The 13,483-nt window shown below is 36.9% G+C and overlaps 3 protein-coding genes and 1 pseudogene across 12 annotated transcripts in view; 2 read left to right on the top strand and 2 right to left on the bottom strand.

Moving 5' to 3' along the window:
• Positions 1-13,483, top strand: part of LOC127844954 (uncharacterized) — a 345,343-nt gene that overhangs the window by 12,269 nt on the left and 319,591 nt on the right. For 6 of the 7 annotated variants that reach the window (XM_052375532.1, XM_052375527.1, XM_052375534.1 and 3 more), the window contains 2 exons: positions 30-143; positions 5,235-8,735. The exons of the other annotated variant lie outside the window; for it this stretch is intronic. In XM_052375532.1, the coding sequence (XP_052231492.1) occupies positions 30-143; positions 5,235-5,304 (184 nt within the window). In that variant the 3' untranslated portion in view covers positions 5,305-8,735. Of the gene's footprint in view, positions 1-29; positions 144-5,234; positions 8,736-13,483 lie in introns of those variants that run through there. 7 annotated transcript variants of the gene reach the window in all.
• Positions 1-13,483, bottom strand: part of LOC127844952 (target of rapamycin complex 2 subunit MAPKAP1-like) — a 567,740-nt gene that overhangs the window by 285,416 nt on the left and 268,841 nt on the right. The window lies entirely within an intron of this gene.
• Positions 1-13,483, top strand: part of LOC127844950 (ankyrin repeat domain-containing protein 50-like) — a 492,344-nt gene that overhangs the window by 329,032 nt on the left and 149,829 nt on the right. The window lies entirely within an intron of this gene.
• LOC127844953 (target of rapamycin complex 2 subunit MAPKAP1-like) overlaps positions 1-13,483 on the bottom strand; it is a 225,492-nt pseudogene that overhangs the window by 67,763 nt on the left and 144,246 nt on the right.

Below are 13,483 nucleotides of genomic sequence, written 5' to 3'. Positions count from 1 at the left end.
AGTTTACATGTTTATGATATTTTGTTCAGGTTTGACATTGAAACTCCGACCCGTCTCCGCAAGGAAGTGGAAGATTTGACAGCCAACATGCAGGCCCTGATCAACCTGACACCCAACACACTCAAGTCAAGAGCCTCAAGGAGGTAGGACTATATATATGAGTCTTGCTCTGTGAAAAGGGGGTTAAATGCATATGCGTAAAGTGTCGTCCCAGATTAGCCTGTTCGGTTCGCACATGCTAATCAGGGATCACTTTACGCTTTTAATGCCCCTAGTAGGGTGGTATATAGCAGTTGAACTGTCAGTCAGTCTGTCTGACTGTCCGTCCGAAAACTTTAACGTTGGCCATAACTTTTGCAATATTGAAGATAGCAACTTGATATTTGGCATGCATGTGTATCTCATGGAGCTGCACATTTTGAGTGGTGAAAGGCCAAGGTCATCCTTCAAGGTCAAAGGTAAAAAATACAATCCAAGGGAAGTAATTAGCTTTAAAAGGGAGATAATTTTTAAACCTGCCAAATGATATATTGAAATTTTATTTCAAAGCAGCGCAATAGGGGGCATTGTGTTTCTGACGAACACATCTCTTGTTATGGTAGTTTTCGTTTTAAGAAGGTCACTTCTTAGCAAAAATCCAGTTTAAGCGGAAAGTTAAATCCTCCATGAGCCTGTGTGGACTGCACAGGCTAATCTGGGACAACACTTTAAGCAAATGCATTAAACTCCCTTTTCTAAGAGCACGACTCTTATATAGGCACTGGTCAACCTGACACCCAACTCTTATATAGGCACTGGTCAACCTGACACCCAACTCTTATATAGGCACTGGTCAACCTGACACCCGACTCTTATATAGGCACTGGTCAACCTGACACCCAACTAGAGCTCTCTGGTCAGCCTGACACCCAACTAGAGCTCTCTGGTCAGCCTGACACCCAACTAGAGCTCTCTGGTCAACCTGACACCCAACTAGAGCTCTCTGGTCAACCTGACACCCAACTAGAGCTCTCTGGTCAACCTGACACCCAACTAGAGCTCTCTGGTCAACCTGACACCCAACTAGAGCTCTCTGGTCAACCTGACACCCAACTAGAGCTCTCTGGTCAGCCTGACACCCAACTAGAGCTCTCTGGTCAGCCTGACACCCAACTAGAGCTCTCTGGTCAACCTGACACCCAACTAGAGCTCTCTGGTCAACCTGACACCCAACTAGAGCTCTCTGGTCAGCCTGACACCCAACTAGAGCTCTCTGGTCAACCTGACACCCAACTAGAGCTCTCTGGTCAACCTGACACCCAACTAGAGCTCTCTGGTCAGCCTGACACCCAACTAGAGCTCTCTGGTCAACCCGACACCCAACTAGAGCTCTCTGGTCAACCTGACACCCAACTAGAGCTCTCTGGTCAACCTGACACCCAACTAGAGCTCTCTGGTCAACCTGACACCCAACTAGAGCTCTCTGGTCAGCCTGACACCCAACTAGAGCTCTCTGGTCAGCCTGACACCCAACTAGAGCTCTCTGGTCAACCTGACACCCAACTAGAGCTCTCTGGTCAACCTGACACCCAACTAGAGCTCTCTGGTCAACCTGACACCCAACTAGAGCTCTCTGGTCAACCTGACACCCAACTAGAGCTCTCTGGTCAGCCTGACACCCAACTAGAGCTCTCTGGTCAACCTGACACCCAACTAGAGCTCTCTGGTCAGCCTGACACCCAACTAGAGCTCTCTGGTCAACCTGACACCCAACTAGAGCTCTCTGGTCAACCTGACACCCAACTAGAGCTCTCTGGTCAACCTGACACCCAACTAGAGCTCTCTGGTCAGCCTGACACCCAACTAGAGCTCTCTGGTCAACCTGACACCCAACTAGAGCTCTCTGGTCAACCTGACACCCAACTAGAGCTCTCTGGTCAGCCTGACACCCAACTAGAGCTCTCTGGTCAACCTGACACCCAACTAGAGCTCTCTGGTCAACCTGACACCCAACTAGAGCTCTCTGGTCAGCCTGACACCCAACTAGAGCTCTCTGGTCAACCTGACACCCAACTCTTATATAGGCACTGGTCAACCTGACACCCAACTAGAGCTCTCTGGTCAGCCTGACACCCAACTAGAGCTCTCTGGTCAACCTGACACCCAACTAGAGCTCTCTGGTCAACCTGACACCCGACTAGAGCTCTCTGGTCAGCCTGACACCCAACTAGAGCTCTCTGGTCAACCTGACACCCAACTAGAGCTCTCTGGTCAACCTGACACCAAACTAGAGCTCTCTGGTCAACCTGACACCCAACTAGAGCTCTCTGGTCAACCTGACACCCAACTCTTATATAGGCACTGGTCAACCTGACACCCAACTAGAGCTCTCTGGTCAGCCTGACACCCAACTAGAGCTCTCTGGTCAACCTGACACCCAACTAGAGCTCTCTGGTCAACCTGACACCAAACTAGAGCTCTCTGGTCAACCTGACACCCAACTAGAGCTCTCTGGTCAACCTGACACCCAACTAGAGCTCTAGATAAGATGCGTATCTGCGTATTTACGCATTGTAAAAAAATAAAAAACGCTTCAAAATCGGCCCATGTACGTAACATTACGCAATGCAAATCTCAGTACGTATTTACAATCGATTAAAGTTGGTAACCAGCCAAATTGAATGGGATGATAATGGGTTGCTACAAAGATCTTTCAACAAAAGTACTCTGCCATAGAGTTATCCAGATTCATGAGAGCACCGGGTTACCAGAGTATGCTAAGCTGTGCAAGATAGGCCTGTGTATGGTAGTTACCAGTGTGGAATGTGAAAGAAGTTTCATCACACAAAACAGACTGAAAAATAAGTTTTGAAGCTCTCTCAAAGAAGAGAATCTTGAAATTCTGATTGCCACAAACATTTACCAGGTCCCTGTAGGATCATATGACCCATCTAGTGCAGTACTGGTCTGGCTGAAAGATAAAAAGAGGAAAAAGAAAAGATTGTTTCAGGGTTATAAGCCCCGGGCCAAGAAAGTGAAGACAAGTTCAGATGAGTAACTATGAAAAGAACAAGTTCAAGTTATAACGTTTTAGATGTTTTAAGTTAACTTACATAGACCACAGGCAGTGTGACTTTATTTTCAATTGCAGACCTGTTTACTTCTACGGATTCGCCGTAGTTACTACGGATTATTTGGCTAAACTACGCACTACGGATTTGTACTGAAAAACTACGGATCCATCGATCAAAATGGTCAAATTTCAGTTTTTAATCGTTCTTTCGCTTATTTTCGGTCTTTGCGGGTAATTTATCAATCATAATCATTTTGGCGCTTCCGTAGTAAGAAACGTTAAAATTCAAGCCGCCCGGGGAACAAGTGCTGATCGAGTTGTCGAGTCATCACCGAACAACAACTGACTTGCATATTGGTTCGCAAATTTAGCCGAATATATACGATTTTACGTTGCTATCCAATATACATATCTCTCTCTCTATTGCGGAGAATACCGAAAATAGTCGATGTATCGGGATTGAGCACGCCTGTTTTTACACACGTCAAAGATGGCGGCAAGCAGACGAGAAATTAAGATTAACGGCAAAATAATAAACCATTCAAATTAGCAACGGATATCTTTTGGTCATTAGGTAATAATGTAATGCGTGTGTCAATTCATGCAAAATACTACGTTTGAGATAAAAATAAAATATTTATCAGAAATATGCACCGTGAATGTGCGTCACGGAAACAAGTGTTGGAAAATTGTAGTTAAGTCTACTCACAAAGTTAAAGCATTTATTATAATGAGTATCGTTCGCAAAAGGAAAGAGACAAACATGATTTGATTTATATGTTAGTGGATCTGTGTATACTCAGATTCAAATGCATATTCTGCTTTATTATGTTTGTTACGCTGTACAGTTTAATGAAATAGCATTGAATTGAGGTTGTCAAGTGCAAGATATTGAAAGGTCAACAAATAAAATATATTATATTAGCTCCATTTAATACATTATTAACACAACAAGACCACTAAACGGTGTTTGTCAATATTTGTTTATGTTTTCCCCTTATGATATTTAATTAAAAAAAATACTGAATTAAATTAATAGCTACTCTTAAAGAGCTTATGATCAAATGGTGTATTTAAGAATCTATAGATTATTGTAAGTTTAATATGCATGTGGATGGATATTAATAAAATATAGTCTTCATTGTAAGAAGACATTAAAGCAGCACTTTATAATATAAAAATGCTGTCAAACATGCACTTAAAAACAATTTTAATTCTGTTACTTGTAATCATATTTATAATGCTTAATGTTTCCCAATTTCATGGTTTATCGCGCTATTTTTTCAAATTTCATGGTTTATCGCGCCATTTTTCCCAAACCAAATGGCAAAGGCTGTAACAAATAAAAGCAAATAAAATCACTTAACAGATTTAATTATTAGCAAGTAAATTCATCTAATGCTTTATGTACCGTTAAACTGATATGTGACCCAGCCATGGTGTTTTAATGCTCAAAATGATTGAAAAGGTTAAAACTACTGACAACAGCCCAAAACTACTGAGAGATGCCCTCCGTACTACTGAGAAGCAATCGGTAGGGTAAACAGGTCTGCAATTGCACAAGCAGTGCCATAACTTAGTTAAATTGTACTACATGAACCAATCAAGACAGAGATACAACTCATGTAAGTTGAATATATATCACCATTTAAAATTTATTTTGTTTGCATTAATTAATAAAAAATAATAAATATATTTCTAGATAAAACACTTCATGTACTATGTCAGTTTTTTATGGAAAACAAAAATACCCCTCAATATTCCTAAATACCCTTTATGGCTGAAACTAAGGAGTAAAATAACCTTTAACAATAATATCAGGGGGTAAAACACCCTTTAGACTAAATCCTTATCTAGAGCTCTGCACCCAACACACTCAAGTCAAGAGCTTCAAGGAGGTAGGACTATATATACGAGCCTCGCTCTGTGAAAAGGGGGTTTAATGCATGTGCGTAAAGTGTCATCCCAGATTAGCCTGTGCAGTTCCCACAGGCTAATCAGGGACAACACTTTCCGCTCTTATGATAGTTTTCGTTTAAAGAAAGTAAAAAATTCAGTGTAAGCGAAAAGTGTCGTCCCTGATTAGCCTGTTTGGACTGCATAGGCTAATCTGGGACGACACTTTTAGCACATGCATTAAACCCCCTTATATCCCTAAAAATGGATCAATTTTGATTTCCAGGTCTCTGAACCAGCCTGCTACTCCATCTACACTGAAGACTCAAAGCTCTAAGAGATTCACAGACGTGTAGACATAAAGCCACCCTGGAACCACCGAGAGAGAGAGATGGAGAGAGAATGTCGGCTTTTCACTTTTGCAAAATGTGTGTGCCAATTTGGTTTTTGTTGTTGATGGGTTGTACGAAGCATTCACTAATGTACAGTAAGCACTTGTTAGAGGCTTCATCCACATCCTTTGTACATGTATTATGTTATTACTTTGACAAAAATATGAGACTTGGTCTGGGAAAACAGGGCTTAATGCATGTGCATAAAGTGTCGGCTTAAGGCTAAAAAGGGGCGACACTTTCCGCCTAAACTGGGCTTTCCCTAAGAAGACCTTCTTTAACTAAATAATACCACGAAGCGGCAAGTGTTGTTCCTGCTTAGCCTGTGCAGACTGCACAGGCTTATCTGGGACAACACTTTACGCACATAAATTTTGGCCTGTTTTTCCACAGCTCATATTCATCATGACTTTGTAAACGTGCTAAAAAACATTTCATTCATTTCCTTGACAACGTGCCATGCATGACTTTGAAGATGAAGACTTTACACATGATACTTATTTATAATTTTGCAACCTTAACCTCACACCTGGTGTTCTGTTAGCATAAATACCATGCTAAAGTTTTGTCTTGAACATGTATTCCTTTTTTAGTCATTGCACATGTTTAACCAGTTTTATAATATAATGAAAGTCTGTTGGTGTGATGACAAAGATTTTCTTTTTAACTTTAAAATGTTTAAAGTTTTAAAGAAAAAAATGAAGATTTTCTGCACGTGTGCATGGGTCTTTCCAATCAATCTGTAAGTTAATAATTTATCTGTCAATGAAAATATAAATACCTCATAGGGTCACCTTGTGCAAATTGCACTTTAAGCACAACATTCGTGTCAACAGCTGTCCACAGTTCAAAGGTCAAGATCACATTCATAGGTCACAGAAATTCAACATTTATCAAGCATTGGAAAATAACTGACCACAAAATGTAGGACGATATGTTGTGAGCAACATTGGTGTCCATAGCTTAAAGGTCAAGGTCACACTTAGCAGTAGGTCAAATATGGGGTGGGCATGTTTTTTTGTCACGTGTCTTCATTTCAAACACTTTTCCATAAATGTTGCTGTAAAACCTATTAGAAATCATAATGATTAAATCCATTGTAAAAAATTTGTATTGATGTAAATATGTCAAAAGTTTGCAGAAGTATAATTGTAAATATATGTGTATAGTGCTTTTATTGTTCCATATTCAATATAATAAGTGTAATATAAGTCATATTCTTGTCCTGTATGGTATTAATTCCTCAGTATTTCTAGCTCGATCACTTGCCAAATAGTCTGAGCTCTACAACATTTGTTGGCGTGTGCGTCTACGAAAGGCTCTGGTTAAGGTAAATGTGCAACAGCTTCCATATCACTGTTTCAACAACATGATTTCACTGAAACTTAACCCATTTATGCCTAGCGTCTAGAAAAAAGGCCTTGGCAAACAGAGAAGACCCAGATGAGACGCCGCATGATGCGGCATCTCATCAGGGTCTGCGTTGTTTGCTTAAAGGAATTTCTGTTAGAAATATTCTAAATATAGAAATAAATAAAGTAGACATCCCTAATTTTGGAAATAAATTGATCCAATTTAGAAGGATGGGAGAGTCTACTAGGCATAAATGGGTTAAGGTAAATGTGCAATAGCTCCATATCACTGTTTCAACAACATGATTCAACTGAAACTTAACACATGTTTTGTGCAAGGTGTTAAGGTAGCACACATGAAGACCTTGCATGGGATTAAAGAGTTATTTGCATCAAAATCTATTAATTGGTCAAACGTGTTGTTAATCTAAATTTTTCGATTTAATTTGCATATAACTAAATATGTAACTATCAAATATGTTTTTATAGTCATAATATCACATAATGGACAGACAATGTACATTACACTATGAAAGCAGCAGAATGGTGGAGCGGGTTGTCTTGGGACAGATCTTGTGTGTTATCTTGTACATTATAATGTGTAAACTGTTCACCATTGTTTGTTGTCTTTTCCTTATTTGTTACCAAATACATGACACAATCTTTATTTAATGTTTATTTTACTAAATGTTGTTTATTGTTCAAAATGTTTTATTTGGTCAGTTAAAAATAAGATTTATTTTTCATATTTTATTAACACATACATTATTTAATGATGTTTACTTCTACTCAAATTTGTAATTTCATATTAAACAATATACTCACACTGTAGGATGTGACTTTGGAGTATGACATCAAACTTGGAATAGACTTCATTTCAGGGATTTTCTCAATCAAAACTGTTCATTTCATGTTCTGAATGTATTTTTATAATATTCTGTGTATGCTTTTACGATAATATGCACTTTTCCATGACTTTTTCATTAATAGTGATTGTGTGTTTATCCTTTTAACTGTATTTTTTAACAGTGTTTAATCACACATTGACACAGTTTCATTTTCTACACATTTTTTTATCAAAGAGACATCCAGTTTTGTTGAGAAATCAATTTATATAATGCAATAGTAAATGCAAGTGTCTATTTAACATGCACATTTAATTTGTCAAAGTTAATAAGTTTGACAGATAAAACTGCATAAAATGGATAATTGAAAACAAACAGTTTGCTACAAGATTAATGTCTTATTCCAACTTCACATAATAATGTGTTTACTGAACATTACAACCCACAAGTATTTCCCTTTGGTTCATTTTAAATCTAAAATATAAATGTGTGTACATTTTTTTCTTTATATTCAAATTGATAATATAATATATATTATTCATATGTACTTCCTTTGATATCAGGGTAACCAATTACTTGTACCATGACTGTATGCTAGATCTTTCAAAAATACAAAGGACATCTGTGTCATTACTAAAGTAACAACTGACTTGAAATTGTCTGTTTTATGCATGTAAGGTCACAGACTAATGCCCATCATTTTTATAACGTGAAAGAAGAATTAATAGTTGAGCATGCCGTTTGGAATAATCTCTTGTGTTTTGTTTTCTTGCCTTATTGAGATTAATATTATTATTTATATTATTTATTTATTTGCATTAATAAGATTAATCTTCAAAATTCTCTTTACCAAATTGTTATTTATTATGCAGTAATATATTACTACCAGTATACAAGCATGATTATAACAATTAACATAAATGGAAAAAAACTATTTGCATACATTATGTTTATACTAGTGAATTAAAATGTAACGTAACCTTAAAGTACAAAACATAGTAAGTTTTACTTATAAAATAAATGTATTAAATATAAATAAAAAAGTATGTATCTAATGGGGGTTTTCCTTCATATTTAGAGGTGAAAACTGCAATATTTGTTCAAAAATGTATTTCTCATTAATCCATGTATTGCTGCTCATGCTTGCATTTGTAATCACTCTGCATAAAATCTCAAATAAAACAGCTTCTGATATTAACGTTGTGTCTATTTATTGTGCTGTTTGAACAATTTTCAGAGATGCATATAGTCACCACTTTGACCAACTGTCTGTCCCACCCCTTATCCAGTCATTTTCCATGCTACAAGTGGTCAGAATTTAATGTACCTTTATGGAAATGTTCGTTACTGAACCGTTTCAAGGATTTCGTGCTTGACTATTCAGCGGATTGTTCGTGTATAAACAGACACTAAACAAGACTTTTAACTGTGACCAGCTTTTTAGCAAAATTACGTCCCTTTTGTACGCGGAAAGATCGGTTTAAGGTTTGCCAGTAATAATTTTAACTCAACGGTTGTAACTTTGTATACCGATTGTAAATAAGATATTGGATCACTTGTATCCACTGGGGGCTGACGACGTCAAAGCGTAGTCCGTTTCTCTACGACGTCGGGTATATGTTTCACTACGAAACATTGTCATCGAAGTACAGTTTGGGTACTTTGTTGAGTAACCTATACATTACATGTGTAGTTCGTTGCACAACCAATACATACTCTGTGCAAAACCTATACATACACCGATTTGTAATTTCCTTCCAAACAAAGCATTTGACTGATTAAAATATATGTTGTATATATACAGTGTATCAAGGTAACATGTAGTTTCATTTAAATTAAGTTACTGTTATTGGCTGTTTTAACAGAATAACCACCTTATGCATTACTTCAAATCAAAATGTTTCGATTTTAGCTCAAAATCAATGTAACGGTTGCAATTACGCGCATTTGTTATTAGTTTTTTTTTTATTGAAAATAAGTACCTACCATTACTGGATGTTCCGTTCTCTAATCCCTCAATACCAGAAAAGATGAAACTCGCCTGATTAAGAAGTGTATTGACACAATGTTTCGTAGTGAAACATATACCCGACGTCGTAGAGAAACGGACTACGCTTTGACGTCGTCAGCCCCCAGCGGTATCAGTTATTTCTGGCTGGGAGTAACCAGTTTCTTTTTCTAAACAATATGTACAGTGGCTTGATGAAGTTAAATCAGGTGAACAATGTGAGTCCAATATGGCCCTCTACTTACGTTGTCATGCTTTGATATTTTAATGTCATGCCTCATGGCCCATTTTATTGCAATTCCATTAACTAGAAATGGCGCGGCCGACGCGCATCCCCACGCCGCATGTAAAATGAGTGAAAATCTCTGACCCGGCCCCACCCCAACCCCCATAACTTTTGATCCAGGGGTCAGATCAAAATTCCAACTAGTGCACTGTCGCACATATGCTCATAGCTACCATGTGTTTGAGTTTCAAGGCTCTAGTGCTAATAGTGTAGGAGGAGATAGAGGCCAGGACGGACGGACAGACGGCGGAGATAACCACATAATCCCCACGCTCCGAAAAGCGTGGAGATAATTAACAAAGTGCATTGTATAACATCCAACAGTTTACTTATACCCTTGTTTAGACATTTGGTGCAAATGATCTGACTTGCTATGATCCCTTCAAGTCAGGGTTGGCATATTGACCGGTCAATTGAGTATTGACCGGGCTGGCGGTCAATACCCGGTTTAAACCGGTCAATACTGGTTATTACTGGTCATTACTGGTCAATACTGATCGATTGAAAATTATAGCATTTAAACATTACAAAGGAAGACTTTAAGATATTTTATAATAAATCAATCATTATTCTGTAATTGATAAACTTTTTTAGTTATTTATTGTAATAAAAATCTTAAAAGCTGTAAAAAATTGCTTCTTTATTATTTATGGAAACGGCCTTAAATACATAAGGACTAAGGCAATATCTATATCTCAGTGTATCACATCTGTTACTAAAGTATTATTACTATTGTAGTTACCATAGTATTTCACTGATCTATTGAAATATTGTATTGATAAGCAGATGGACAAACAGAACTCTTGTGTTTTCTAGGGTTATAAATCTGGCCCTAAGCCCTAATTGGTAATAAAATGCATGCAGTGTTATGTCTCTGATATTGACAATGAAGCAAATCTGCCCTTAGGCTATATCATATCACTCAAACAAAAGGAGATAACTTGCTATTAGTTTAATAGTTGCTTCTAGCTTGTCTCCTGTCAGAGTATTAAGTGTTTTTTCTTTTAATATTTAAAGTTCAATTGGTCTTCAAATGAATTAAGCAATCAAAGTTCTTGATTTTGCCAACAAATACATTTTACATATAGTGCAATTCTAGTCCGAGCTATTTCTCAGCAACTAATGACTGGAATTCAATAAAACTTTATGGGAAGCTTCACTACCAAGAGGAGATGTGCATATTATCAGCCGGTTCTGGTCGGATGATTTTGCACAGAGTTATGGCCCTTAGAAATTTTCCATTGTACATATAGTGCAATTCTTGTCCGAGCTATTTCTCAGCAACTAATTACGGGAATTCAATGAAACTTTATGGGAAGCTTCACTACCAACAGGAGATGTGCATATTATCAACTGGTTATGGTTGGATGATTTTTCACAGAGTTATGACCCTTTTGAAATTTTCATTGTAGATCTAGTGCAATTCTTGTCCGAGCTATTTCTCAGCAACTTCATACGGGAATTCAATAAAACTTTATGGGAAGCTTCATTACCATCAGGAGATGTGCATATTATCAGCCGGTTATGGTCGGATGATTTTTAGCTTAGCTGTTTTCGAAGAAAACCTGAGGTATTGTCATAGCCCTCTCGTCCTTCCACGTTATTCGAATGACTGTTTACATGAACTGGATGTGTATAAAAGGAATACAATAATACATTTTTCGACTTTTGCATGCAATTTAACAGATCACGCAAGTCAATGCTTGTTTGAAGGCGCGTTTCTCTCGGCAAATCGTATACGTTTAGTTACAGATATGTCAGCTTTTCTGTAATGGTATTCGAGTTCCATTTTAGAAGACAACCAGGGTCTATAACTATAACGCGTTACGGTAGGGCATGTAGTTTCTATATGCGTTACGCATGCTATTCGTCTTCTTTATGAAACGTAACTTTTAAAGTCAGTTTTAGCCGCGTTATAATATCATTGGTAGTTAAATATTTTGTTAGCATTAACTTCATATTGAGCGCTCTTTCTTGAACATTAAATACGTTGTCTAATTAGTTATTAAATAGGCACATTTATTAATATTATTATTAATATTATATATCATTATTTCAACGGTTTCATATAAGGTGTTTGGTTAAAACTCTTTCAGAGCTAAAATCACTAGACATATCACAGTTCAGTTGTGAAATGTAACATGTATTTGTACTTAATCGAACGAATTGGAAAGTATATATTAGACACCTTGCACTTAACCATTTCATAAGATTCAAACAGCGTTTAATTAATTCTCTCTTTGTCCTGTTCTTTTTTTCAATATTGGCAGTACTAATACAACTTAAACATTCTATTATGTACGGTGATGTTAAAAGTAAAACAAAGAGGACATTTTAGCAGCAGCCGCCGATTTTGTGCTTCTTAAAACATCATTCGGGTTTAAGGGGTAATAATAATTGGAATACAGGACTCAGGGGAAGGGGTATTACAGCTCTTAAAATATAAGGACCTCTCCGTGGCTGTAGGACTAAAACGAGTTTTTTTGTAAAATTAGTACTGAATTTGCATAGTAAAGGGGAAAGAAAACGAAAGAGGTGTCATAAGACTAAATATAGCCCTATCAATTCGGTTGGATCGATACGAAATACTGGTACGTTGGGAAACATTTAGATGTCAGCTTATGATCATTTCAATTTGGAAAAATACATTTTTTGGAAAAAAACAACTGAAAATATCCACGTCTTCTTCCCTTACGGCGTGTATTTTCCTTCCCAAATAAAAACACGTAAGAAGCCATGCTGATCGAAATAAGTGATTTATTCTCATGTTAGGGAATAAGTACGCGCAAAAGCCACGAATGAGTTACCTCCCCAAGACAGCAGCACAGAGTAAAGATCTATAAATAAAAAAGTTATTTATAGAACTTTGAACAGCGCCACTCGTTTTTTCGTATTTTGTAAACAGTAATATCAAACCAAGAACGGTAAACGGGACAAGTTTTAATCATTGATTTTCGTCATATGAAGATTGAAACGAACTTTGAAGAGGGAAAAGATTTCGTATTTTGTTTATAATTAGATAAACGATATAAATAAGTTAATTTTGTTTTCGTACTTTGTTTTTGTTTCGGTTATTAGAAAACCGGAATATAAACATGCCTAAATTCTCGTGTGGAATTCAAAACGAAACAGGAAAAGACGGTATATACACGGACCCCTGTCCAGGAAGTGTCTTATGCCGCCATACCCGCGAATCAATGGTAGCGAAACAAAATAACTGACCCTTTACCCTTATGTAAACAATATTGATATTTAAGAAATTTTAAAACATTGTGTGCATTTCATATTGGAATAAATCAGTGCGCGTTGTATTTATTTTAAAACGTTATTTTTAATTAATTTTATATTGACATTACATTTTAAGGTACCGAATTTACGGAAATAAAGGATAAATAAACATTCATATTTTCCCATATCGTTTGCATTAAAAATAGAATAATTCCGGTACTTGAGCATTAATCGCATTCATTTTTACAATCTGCTTTCGGAGTTCATATAGAAAATGTATATTAAAATGTTGGCAAAGTTTTAGTGATGTTTTGTGACCTTTAAATTCCCAAAACAATATCCTTAAATTGCTTAATGTTCTGCAATCTATATTTTCCATCCAAATTATAAAATATTGTAAAACATAATTAACAATATGCGTTGT

This window comes from Dreissena polymorpha, chromosome 9, assembly GCF_020536995.1.
Source record: "Dreissena polymorpha isolate Duluth1 chromosome 9, UMN_Dpol_1.0, whole genome shotgun sequence".
Classification (NCBI taxonomy): domain Eukaryota; kingdom Metazoa; phylum Mollusca; class Bivalvia; order Myida; family Dreissenidae; genus Dreissena; species Dreissena polymorpha.
This window is presented reverse-complemented; position numbering and strand designations above follow the sequence as displayed.